At 32.1% G+C, this 12,541-nt stretch overlaps 1 protein-coding gene across 3 annotated transcripts; it reads left to right on the top strand.

Annotated features, from left to right (window-relative positions):
* The first annotated feature begins 242 nt into the window (after positions 1-242).
* Positions 243-2,076, top strand: LOC115976111 (pathogen-associated molecular patterns-induced protein A70-like). Of its 3 annotated transcripts, none has more exons than XM_031097218.1 (2): positions 243-772; positions 902-2,076. In XM_031097218.1, the coding sequence occupies exons 1-2, from the start codon at positions 435-437 to the stop codon at positions 1,362-1,364; spliced, it is 801 nt and encodes a 266-aa protein (XP_030953078.1). In that variant the 5' UTR covers positions 243-434; the 3' UTR covers positions 1,365-2,076. The 3 variants fall into 3 exon arrangements, with proteins under 3 accessions (XP_030953078.1, XP_030953079.1, XP_030953077.1); XM_031097219.1 differs by having other exon boundaries at positions 243-758; positions 888-2,076; XM_031097217.1 differs by having other exon boundaries at positions 243-2,076.
* Positions 2,077-12,541: the final 10,465 nt, after the last annotated feature.

A 12,541-nucleotide genomic window follows, 5' to 3' on the forward strand; every position in this document is an offset into this window, starting at 1 on the left:
TCGTTATTTTTATTTTTATCTTGATCTTTTTGCTGAGAGCTTTATCCACCTGTCCTACAATGTTATTAAATAGAAGAATGAACCTCACATGTCACATTATAAATAAATATAAAAATAGTTTGATTAGGACATATATTAATTATCTATTTTATAAAAAAATTTAATGAAAAAAAGAAAAAATAATTAACTGTAATGCATGCTATAAACTCACGCGTGAGGAAATCCCATAAAAAAATCACCCTTGAGAGTTGAGACTCAGGACTATAAACATAAATAGCTCTCTACCTTTAGCTTAAAGAAAACCCCAAGAGCTCTGATAATTTGTCTTGTTCCTCTCTGCCAAAATAATCTTTCTCTGTCTCTGTCCGTGTTTCTCTCCCTCTTTCTCTCTGCGTTAAAACCAAGGCCAAAGCAAAGCAGAGAAGAAGTGAGCGATGAGCACTATGTGGGCTTTCATGGCGAGCTGGTTCACACCCTCTTCGCTTTTCGTTTTCGTCAACCTCACCATCATCACCATCTTTCTCACCTCCCGTTTCACCTCTCACAGAAAACCACACCAACAAGAACAACATCAACAACTGGTACGAGTACCCTCTGTGTTAGAACGAGTCAGCTCCTTCAACTTTTCGCTCTACAAGTTCGACCAACCCAACAACCCAGAACCACCGGTGCTCTCCGAATATCCGACCCTCCAGCACTCCGAACCCGAGCATGTCAACCTGGATCCTCCAACCCAAATCGCCAGAACTCCTTCCCTTCTCGAACGGCTCAAGTCTGTATCGGTTCTGTACCGGTCCGACTCGACCACTCCAGAACCCGAAACTTACGAGTCGGAAGAGCATGTTAACCCGGATCCTCCGACCCAAATCGCCAGAACTCCTTCCCTCCTCGAACGGCTCAAGTCTATATCCGTTCTGTACCGGTCCGACTCGGCCACTCCAGAACCCGAAACTGACACAGACGAGTCGGAAGAGCATGTTAACCCGGATCCTCCGACCCAAATCGCCAGAACTCCTTCCCTTCTCGAACGGCTCAAGTCTATATCCGTTCTGTACAGGTCCGACTCGGCCACTCCAGAACCTGAAACCGACACAGACGAATCGGAAGACGAAATTGCGGATCCGGGTCATGAACATTTGGTGAGGAGGAGCAAGTCCGACAGAGTTGGTGGTGTTGTGGTAAAGCCGGGCGAGAAGATGACGAAATCGGCGAGCGAGAAATCGACGCTGGAAAAGAAGAGGGAAACGGCGTTGCTTGGGTACGACGAAGAGGTGGATGCTAAGGCTGATGACTTCATCAATAGGTTTAAGCAACAGTTACGTCTGCAAAGGCTCAACTCTCTTCTAAGTTCAAGAGGAAAGTAATCATTTTTTTAATGTCCCACCTATTCATTTCCTACTTTTTTTTTTTTTTTTCTTTTTATTAGTTTTAAATTTTGGTTTTTATTTAGGATTTTTCTAAAAACACAAAATTTTTCACAACCTATGGATCATAACTCATAATTTGGAAGAATATTACGCCATTTTTGTTATGAAATGATTAAGAGACCTCCTTATAAAAAGAAGTTTGTGAAAAATTTTGTGCCTTTCTTAGATTTATTGTATTGGGTGGGAATTTTCAATTTAGGCTTTTTCATGTATTTTTAGAATTGAAGGTGGGAATGTAAGGTTGTGCCCTAGCAAATTCTACTTTTGTATTTTTGTTTTGGAAATGTTTGAGGGTATAATAGTCATTTCAGCTCTTGATGGCACTACAAGGAGTGATTTGTGTCAGTAAGGAGGAGGGCTGAGGCTTTGAAGGGTTGGTCATTGGTAGGAAGGGGAAGAAGTGAAAATAGCCCTTGTGTTCATGGGTGTCTTTGAAAAATGACAAAGTTGACCTCTTGGGCTTGCATTGGACTTTGATTGAATTTCATGGGGGTCATTCTGTCATTTGGCTTCTTTCAGGTTTATTAAAATGATGTAATTATTAAGTTATTTGGGATTGTTACTTATTATTTTGTGTCAGTTTGATGTTTGTTTTAAGTTACTACTTGCATATTCATAACTTAATTGAGATTGCTGATGTTACAATGTCTATAATATCTCTTTTGTATATGCCTTAAAATCTGCCTTAATTTAAGGCCAAAAGTTTAGTAGCTTAACTGACGTCTCTATGTGTTTCAAACAGTGTTTCAAACAGAAACATCAAGATTTACCTCTTCACTCTCGTAATAATTATCAAATTATAATTTAAAAAAAATAAAATCAACATTGTGGCTCCTTTCAGTAATTTACAAATAATTTTCCACTAATTTCAAGGAAATCACTTTAATGTTATAAGGACAAATTATAACTTTCCTTCTTCTCTTGAAATTTGGGGCAAATTGGATTTGTTCTCTCAAAATTAATAAATTTACTCCACGACAAACGACTATCACTTTTTTTTTTTCTTTTTCTTTTTTTGAAAAATAAATATACACACCAGGAGAGAGAAAAGAGTTCTAATACTTGAATGCAAAGGGAAGTTAGTTATAAATTAGACATATCCATATGTTTAAATTCTTTGCCCATCCTAAGTTTGTACTTCATTTATCACTCAATTAACAATATTAATTTGTTAATAAAATTACTAAAATCTATTTTTGGATGAACATCTCACAGAAAAATATTTTCAAATTAGAGTTGTTGGAATATATGTCTTCCGCTCCTTACATTCTTAATAAATATCAAATGATTTGAATTGAATTAATTAGAGAAAAGAATCAAAACAAAAAGATTAGGTATACTCAACAAAAACAGTGAGATAAATAATCTTTCTTCATATTTATATTGAACTCTAATAAAAATTTAACTAATTTGATTTTAAGTAAGTATAAAAAATGAAATAACAATTTTTTTTTTCACGTTTCAAAATTGTTTATATGAAGTTACTGCATTGACAACAAAGCGTTATAACATTCTAGTTTCATCATTCAGAAAGTATATAATACATTAAAATAAAATTGATTGTTACCATTTTCTTAAAGGATTAATAATTTAATACGCCCACTAATTACGTAATTTATGATAATATCATCTCTCGGCTGCTAAACAAAAGTATCTTACTTAGTTTTTTTTTTTTTAAGAAGAAACAAAATAAGTATCTTAGGGTCTGTTTGGATACCGTTTATTTTGCTGAATACTGAAAACATTATAACAAAATAATTTTTAAATGTATGAATAGTTCCGTGGGACCTATTTTTAATGAAAGTTGTGTTGAAAAAAAGAGATTTGTTAGTTTCGTGAACAGTGCACGAGATCCACTAGAAAATGCAATGGGTTCTTAGTTTGGTGCTGGTCGTTGCTTGGAATGAAGTTAATCGCTGATAATCATTATTGTTGACTTCAGATTTTTGTTCTGATTCAGCCTAAAGATTAAAGAGGTCTTATAGATGATGATGAAGTTGTGACAAAAGTTCAAAATTTTCGACCAATTTCAGAGAGTGATCAGCCAAGTTACAAATCAACGGCCATATGGTTCATGTCCATATTACCATATAGTATTTAGACTGAAAGAAAAGTAGGTGGAAGTGATAAGATTTCTCAGATCTTTTAAATACAGTCCATAACAATTATTTAGGTGCTTACTTAATTATTGGAAACAAAGTTTGACCCGATTTGGTATTTTGGTGTTTTTCTCTCTACACATAATTGTTTTTTATCTGGTTCAGTTGAGAAAGAGGATTTGCGTAATTGCATGGAATAATCTGTATTTGACCATGATGCCACAGGTGCAAACGTATGATTCTTGGCGTGCTAACTATCATGCATGCATAGGTTCATCAAAAAAAAAAAAAAAAACTATCATGCATGTCAATTTTTAAATGGGGTATGTTTTGCCTGGAATCTGGATACACTAGTGACTTAATAAAGGTGTTTTGTTGCTAATAGTGCTGTTAAGCTTTATAGAGAAATTAACATGGTTTACGCAATAAGTCTATAGATTAATTTCTTTTGATTGATGCATGATAAAAATTGCGTCATAGACCGGTATGTGTAAAAATTATATTAATCAAATCACAACTTACTATCATAATAGGTCATATGATAGATGGTGAATAAGATAGTGCTTTTACGAAAAACAAATATATTGTAAATCAACTGACATCTTTTGGTATTTTTAATAGGACAAATTTTAGTTACAAATTTAGTGTACATTTGGCTCTAGTTTAAAAAAACCAACTTATTTTACTATTCAGCTTATTTTTGCTACTATACATGAACTCCACTGCACTTTTTGGTACTATGAGGGCGTTATTCCCCGGGTCCACGTTTGGTGTTGCGTTTTCTTTGTTTTTTTTTTTTTTTTTTTTTTTTTTTTTTGCCCGCATTATATTATGTTCGGCTAACTTTTACCTTTATCTACAGTACTTTCAGCAAAATAAATGTGTGATCGGCCACTCCACTGTACTATTTATTTTTTTTGAAAATTCTCTAGTTGGGAAATGTAGGTCTCTTTATTGAAAAAAAGATGTTATGAACCGATTTTTTTAGATTATTGCCTTGGCATGTTCCATGATTCTGAAATAAAATGTGAAAGTATGTCTTTGTTAGAGCTGGACTCGGATTCTCGAAAGCTGCTGTATAAGTAAATATGTAAAGGACAAGACACAAGTGGGTTTTGAACTTTAGACGTGAAGTTAAGTATGATCATTTTCGATCATGAATTTGTATAAAGGTACTCTTTTTTCTTTTTTCTTTTTAAAAATGAATCTAAAGGTACAATTTTATAATATAACACGTTCATCAAAAAAAATTATATAATATAACAATATGCTCTAAAAAGTAAAAAGCATTATAATTTTCTCTCCTTTTCTTTGTTTTTTTTTTTTCCCAATTATATTTTAAAATATTTAGTCAAGAGAGTTTGGTTTGCATCCGGTCAAAAAAAAAATGATCATATATCACTTATGTGTCTCGTTCAATGCATTATAACACAGCAAAAATTATGCTTTCATTTAAAAGGAATGCTTACCCAAAATGAAAATTTTTAGGAAAAAGTATATTAAAAATAAAAACCCCATATAATTTTATGAGTCCAAATTTAATAATGATATGGTATAAATCCTTGTTTACACAGTCCAATAAGAGTTTATCATATCAATTTTTTACTTAAAATTCAATACATTATATCACACTTAATATCATCTTAATAAACTTTCAATTTGGTAGAATTTTCAAATGGGTATTGTATAATATAACACGTTCATTAAAAAAAATTATATAATATAACAATATGCTCTAAAAAGTAAAAAGCATTGTAATTTTCTCTCCTTTTCTCCGTATTTTTTTTCTCCAATTATATTTTAAAATATTTAGTCAAGAGAATTTGGTTTGCATCCAGTCAAAAAAATTATCATATATCACTTATGTGTCTCGTTCAATGCATTATAACACAACAAAAATTATGCTTTCATTTAAAAGGAATGCTTACCCAAAATGAAATTTTTTAGAAAAAAGTACATTAAAAATAAAAACCCCATATAATTTTATGAGTCCAAATTTAATAAAGATATGGTGTAAATCCTTGTTTACTTAAAATTCAATACATCATATCACACTTAATAACATCTTAATAAACTTTCAATTTGGTAAGATTTTCAAATGGGTATTAGAATTGATTGTGTGTGGTTATGCATATTTTTTAATATGTGATATGGTGATGTGGTATGTTAGAATTGGAGGGTATAAAACTTGGATTTTACTTTTACACCATATACTTATAAAATTTAATCTCTAATTTTATCTTTAGGACACATTAAATATCAAACTTTTAAATAAGACATTTTTAATCATATACTTTTACAAATATTCCACACAAAAAAAAAAAAAAAAAATCAATCAATCAAATCCCACTATCACGTTGTTCCTCTTTAGTTACAGTGAAATCACTTCGTTCTCTCTCTCTCTCTCTCTCTCTGAAATTGGTGAAAAGACTCAAAACTCGGAGAGAGAGAGAGATTCCATCACCTATTCCCTTGCTAACAGGCACTCTTGGCCTACTGCATAATGCATATACTTGTATGCTACTTTTGCCTTCTAAATAAAATTGCAGAATAAATTTTTCCTTGGCAGAATCATTTTGTGAAAAAGTTTTTGGACATAACAAAATTTTATAATATTTTTACTGGACTCTTATTTCTGGTTGTGTAAAATACCGATAAACTATTTTATTATTTTATTTAATTTTAATTTAACTTATAATAGATTGACAAGTCAATTATTGTAAACATATTGTGATATTGGTTGCGGTCGTACAAACAACTCTTATCTTTAAATCTGGCCAATAAAGATGAAGTACTTGGCGAAATTATTGTGATCTTTATTTCTGCTTGACTTTTGGAAGTCTTTGTTTTTTCTTCTTTTTAATAGGTTTGTACGTACTTGACGACGTTAATTAATGAGAAGTAGATGGGATATCCATAATACATGTGGTCCTCCCTTTGATTAGAGCAATTGTGTTTGTTTTCTGAAAAACATACAGCAATGTAACTCTCGTATCAAGCAATTGGTAGCTTTCATATCAATTTTTACTACTTTTACTTTATGCGTTAAATCATGATACTAGGATGGGAGCTAAGCTGTTCTTGACCTCTAGAGTCTAGATAGGTCCCAGGAAGAGGAGGCTATGAAGGACAAAAAAAGAAGAAGAAGAGCTATCTCCAAACAAGGTTGACCTTGTGAAGGACTTGGGAATCAAATGGCTTTAGGTTGATGGGAGGAAATTCAATCCAGTGCTTGAAGAGAAAGGTATACATAGAGTCCATTTGAGAACAGGTTATTTAGTTGAAAATAAATTTTTTTTTGTCGAAATTATTGTAAATAAAATTGAAAGGTAGTTAAAATAGTACAATGGGACCCATAAACAGTATCAATCAAAAGGTACAATAACACCTATGAATAATAACAAAAATAAACTGAATAATAAAAAAAGCTGGCATTTTAAGTTAATGGCAAACACATCTACAATGAAAGAAAAAAAAGTGAGATTAATGAGGAAATAAAGAAAACTTTAATGGATCAAAAGCAGGATCAAAATCTATGTTCTAGCCTCCTAGGACAATTTTATCTCTACGTAGGAGTTACTAATAGATTACTTTTAAATTTGTCCCCAAAAATCAAAATACAACCAATTTTATTGAAACTGAAAACTGTTTGAAATTCGTTTATTTTGTTGAAATTAAAAACTTTTTGATAAAAATACTGTAGATAAAGGTAAAAGTTAGCTGAAATAGTACAGTGGAATTTATGAATAGTACAAAAAAATGTAATGAGGTCCATGAATAGTAGAAAAAATAAGTTTATAGTAAAATAAGTTGGTTTTTTAAACTGAGCCAAACACACAACTACATGTAGCAATTTTCAAGAGACTCATGGGATTTCTAATGTTTTTGAAATTTCCTAATTTCATAAGAGAAATCAAGCTTCCCTTAATAACGAGAATTTAAATAATATATTTAATTCCTGAAAAGTCACAATAAAATGTTATTACTATTAAAAAACAGTAAGAAACAATCTCCCCTCATTCACAAACATTTTAGATATCTACTGGTTTAACTCTTGGTGATAAAGTTTGTAGAAAAGGCAATTATGCATATCTTGCCTAAAATTTAGTTGAACGAGCTTCTAACAAGAATACCTAAAAATCACCGGACAAGAAAGTTTTGCTAAATTCTCGTTACCTTCTCGGTCAACTGAATTTCGATGAACCTACTAAAAATCTAACGAAACCACAACAAATGCATTTTACACTTTGTTCTCTTTTGTTTCCTACACTCTTATCTCTTTTAAAGAAATAATAACACTCTTTCACTTCCAATGTAAGATCAAACAATATTCTTCCACCACCAAAGTGAGATCAAGTTTGACTTAAAAACCTATTTAGATATACAAAATATCCAACAATCTCCAACAAGTTTGTAATATACACTCATTCACAATTATTCCCTCTTGTAAAGAACACAACAATTACTTTTAGTGCTTTATTTTGGCTTCCATATGTGTCACTCAAGTATTACTCTCTCCGTCCCACTTTATTTGTTCTGTTTGAAAAGTCAAACATTTTAAGGGAACATCATTTATTATCTTATCTACTTTATAAAAATGTATAAGTTTACAAAACTACCCTTAAATAAATTTATCAGCTTTTTTTAAAAGGAATTATTCTTAATGAGGCTTGGGGGTATAATAGGAACATTAGTAAACTAATAACTTTTATTTTTAGAAACATGACAATATTTTGGGACATTCCAAAATAGAATAGAGGACAAACAAAGTGAGACGGAGGGAGTATAACAAAGTACTTAGAAATTATCTTCTAAAAAAAAAAAAAAAGAAAAAAAAAGAAAGAGGTACCTAGAAATCTTGTCATAATGTCATTGCCTATATGTTGTCTCACTTTTTTTTTTTTTTTTTTTTTATCTGTCATTTTTTATTCTAGTTGGTCCTCAATTTAGTCCTATGCAAATCAAGGAATTCAGCAATAAATTTTAATCAATCCCTAAAAATTTAGACTAAGTTGATTTGATAAATATCTGTAGTCTTTGATAATATTTTTATTATACACAAATTACAATAAAACATATCAATAATTATGAAAAATGCGAAGATATTGCACTTGTCATGGGTAAACTCACTCAACCCTAATCATGACTAAGGTAATTATTGTGTCATGGAAGATATTTATAGATCAAACCTAGCTTGTTTAACTATAGGGACTAGTGTGTCACATCTCTCTGAGATTCCACGTAACTAGCTAGACATGAGCTTGATTTGTTGGGTCGGTTTTTGCAATGGGATATGGGCCATTCCTCTTTGTTTTTTCCACTTTGTTCGAGATGGGCTGTGGACCATACCCTATGTCGAGAAATAGTTCGTTCTATGTGTAACGTGTGAAATGGAATCTAGAAAATCCATCACATGTGTGAGGCCCGACCATCATATCAGGTTATGCAGCAATACAGAATCTAGTACACAACCCTTTTTTTGTCGCAACTATAATTGATGAGGGTAAAACTGTAGTAGTAATACTCACCCTTACGAAAGTATAGAACGACGCTCCAAATAAATTTGTCGGGTTCCATTGGCAAGGGACGACATTAGGGAGGCCACAAAGCGCACCTCATAGATGATGGGAAGACTTCAGGCAACGAAAATAGGTAGCTGACAATAACAAAGCTGAAAGGAATAGGTGGAACTGACGACTCTGACGTGGCCTTACTTGATCTCTACGTTTGCATATATTAGGAAATATCTTGCGCTTCACATTTAGTGCTAATCAAAAGGACTCCTACAATGAAATGATTCCGCTAAATATGCTCATGAAGACTTCTATAAGGAAAAGATTTCTAACTTAAGGAGAGGATGTCAACCCTCTACTACTATAAAAACCCGAGACCCTCGCAGATCAAGGTATACATAATTCACCATGGTTCTGGCACTCTAGAGTTGTGAAAAATTCTAACTTTACCTTCGGAGGGTACTTGGCTAGCACCATACAGGTGCTCTCTGTTAGGTTTTCTCTTTTTGTTGTGCAGGTGTTTTGAGCGCGTGAAAACTGTGTGGCTCACTGGTAATTTTTCGGCATCATCAATAATGTTTTAATTGTGAGTGTGATTGCCAAAAAAATTGTGAGTTTACGAAAAAAAAATGATGGCTAACTACTCATATTTTGTCACATCAAAACTATGATAAAATTGTAGTAAAAAAAGTCTTGGTAAATAATATTGTGCGTTTGAAATCAATTTATTTAGTTTTTTTTTTTTTTTTTAAACTTTAAGTGGATTAAAATATATTTATACATTGAAAAAAAATGAATATAAATCACATTTTAAAAAACTAAACAAAAAAGAGTTAAAAGCAAAAGTTGTGCACAAAGAGACACTAACTTCTTGTAAATTATTATTATTATTATTTTGCTCAATAAAAAGACTTTATCAAAGACAAAATTGCTATAAAAGACTATTTGGCTAATGCATGAGTATCGTTTAGCTTCTCTATTAACCCAATTAAAGGACATCCCAATACTAGATTAAGTATCCGTTTAGATACAGTTGATAAGATGTGCGTTTGCGTATGTGTCTGCATTTTTTTTAGAAGCGTGTTTCAGCTTTTCCAGTAAGTCCCGTGCACTTTTCACGAGATCCAAAAACCTCTTTTTTCAACAAAATTTTCATTAAAAATAAGTCTCATAGCATTATTCAAACATTTAAAAATTATTTTTACTATAGTATTTTCAGTTTTTAGCAAAATAAGCGGAATCCAAACACACCCTAAGTGTACGTTTGGATAATGCTTTGCGCGTCTAGCTTAATTTGGTGGGTCCTATGCATTATTCACGAGACCCGCAAGTATTTTTTTTCCCAGAAAAACGACTTTAAAATTGGATCCTATAGTACTATTCACGCATTTAAAAAAATTTTACTACAGTATTTTTAGTTTTCAGCAACCGAGAACCTAAGTGAGTGTTTGGATCCGGCGTTCTACATTTGCGTTTTTTTTTTTTTTTTTTTTTTTTTTTTTCCTGATTCACCTGTTTTTTGCTTTTTGGAGACAAATAGCACTGTTCATCACTGTTCATGCAATATTTATGTACTATTTATGCACTGTTCACGGGACCCACAACTACTTTATTAAAAAAAAAATTTAAAAATAGGCCTCACGATACTATTTACATATTTAAAAATTATTTTATTATAGTGTTTTCAGTTTTTAGTAAAATAAATTGTATCCAAACGAATCTAAGTTACACTTACATGCCTATGCCTTGTTGATTTGTGAAGAAATTTTGTGAAAAGAATTCACTCCACTTGTATGGCTTTACACCACTTACATTATATGAAAGAGACAAAAAAGAAAGGCTATTATTGCGCACGTTGCCAAAATTGTATAAATAAAAACAATTTGTTCCGTGAAAAACGTGCCTTCAATCACAAACAATACACTGTCAGTTGTCACGCACAGTCTTCTTACCTCCACCTCCTCTATCCGTACATTAAAATAATCCCTGGGAAGAAGCCACACTTTCTGCATAAGGACAACTGTACCTCTCGGAAATATTTTAATTTACCTTTCGATTTCAAGCAAACAGAGGATATATTAATTTACCTTTCAATTTCAAGCAAACAATTATCTGATTATCTCATTAAATTTCATTAAGAATTTTACCAATTCCATTATATATCTGAAATTAAGTAAAATTTTACAACTGTAATAGGAAACGAATTGCAAAATTTACAGTTTTTAATTGAAAATTTTGAGAATTGTATTATTCTGGTGTTAAAATTTCAAAGTTTTATGAAAAAAAAATTATTGAGCTATTTTATTTATTTTTTAAATGTTATATCTATAACACTTTTACAATAAATTAAAAAAAAAATAGTATTAGGTTCTGTAAGGACTCGATTTGTGACGACCCATAATAATGTTGGATTCGCATGTAAAAATGCCCAAACAATATCATTTATAGAGCGTGGGTTTGAAAGGTTAGGTCTCGGTCACAAGACGGGGGTTTTCCGTGGTGTTCGTACATAATTAAATCGTTATCGCCATAGGAGTCTTTCTCCTGGAGGTGGGCTGGGAGGCTCTGGTTTTTTGCCATTTTTCCCAGCCCCTCTCCCGGATTGCTTGTTCCTCCTTTTATATTAGCCTGTACTTCTTATCCTTAGTCCACGTGTAGGACCGACTTTTCCAAGGCTGATACTTGTCCCATCAGCCTATACCCAAAGTGGTTGGGGGTGGTTGTAAAAACTGAAGAGTATGATTCTGTCAGGTGCAGAGTATTGAATGGCAGTAATGACAGCTTTCCCATTGTCCTTGGTCGTTATACTTATCCAGTGTCTCCTTCTTTATTGACATAGATATTTTAGATTTTTTCCCGAACTGTTCCTATATCTTTTTTTTGCCCTTCCTTCCAGGGGGACCTCGAACATGCCGAGGACAGAATCATCCTCGGCTGTGTCTCAAGACTATTTGTACTTTTATTACCTATCTTCGGCTATACTCTTCCTCGACTCGAGACTTGAGCCCCAATGCAAAAATGGGCCAGGGTCACAAATTATTGGACCCCACAGGTTCGAATCATAAGAAATACCAACTTATTATCTATAATTTATTGTAAAAATGTTATTGATATAACACTTCTCTTATCTTTATCATGACATGGAAAATTTTAATTTATACATTTCAAAATTGTTGAAGTAACACAGCAGCAGAAGCACTCAGAGATTAAACGACAGGGAGGCTGAACAAGATGAAAAGAGAACGACACCTAGTAGCTTTGCAGTTAGCAATAAGGCAGTGAAGGAAACATCAGCGTTTAGTGTGTGTTCACCAACAAATGTTTGTGCGTTTTGCATTATTTTTGGCTAGTCCCACGATATTGTTTATGGACTAGTCAACTTGTGAAAAACACATAAACAATATTTTGCATTTTAAAATATATTTTGTTATAATATTTTTAGTAATAAATTTTCAATTTTTAACAAAATAAATAATATCCAAACAATTCCTTAATTTAATGA

This window comes from Quercus lobata, chromosome 2 (genome assembly GCF_001633185.2).
Source record: "Quercus lobata isolate SW786 chromosome 2, ValleyOak3.0 Primary Assembly, whole genome shotgun sequence".
NCBI classification, from domain to species: domain Eukaryota; kingdom Viridiplantae; phylum Streptophyta; class Magnoliopsida; order Fagales; family Fagaceae; genus Quercus; species Quercus lobata.

Excerpts from the sequence above, each read along its gene's own strand:
- LOC115976111 (XM_031097217.1), top strand. The coding sequence starts at position 435 with ATGAGCACTATGTGGGCTTTCATGGCGAGCTGGTTCACACCCTCTTCG.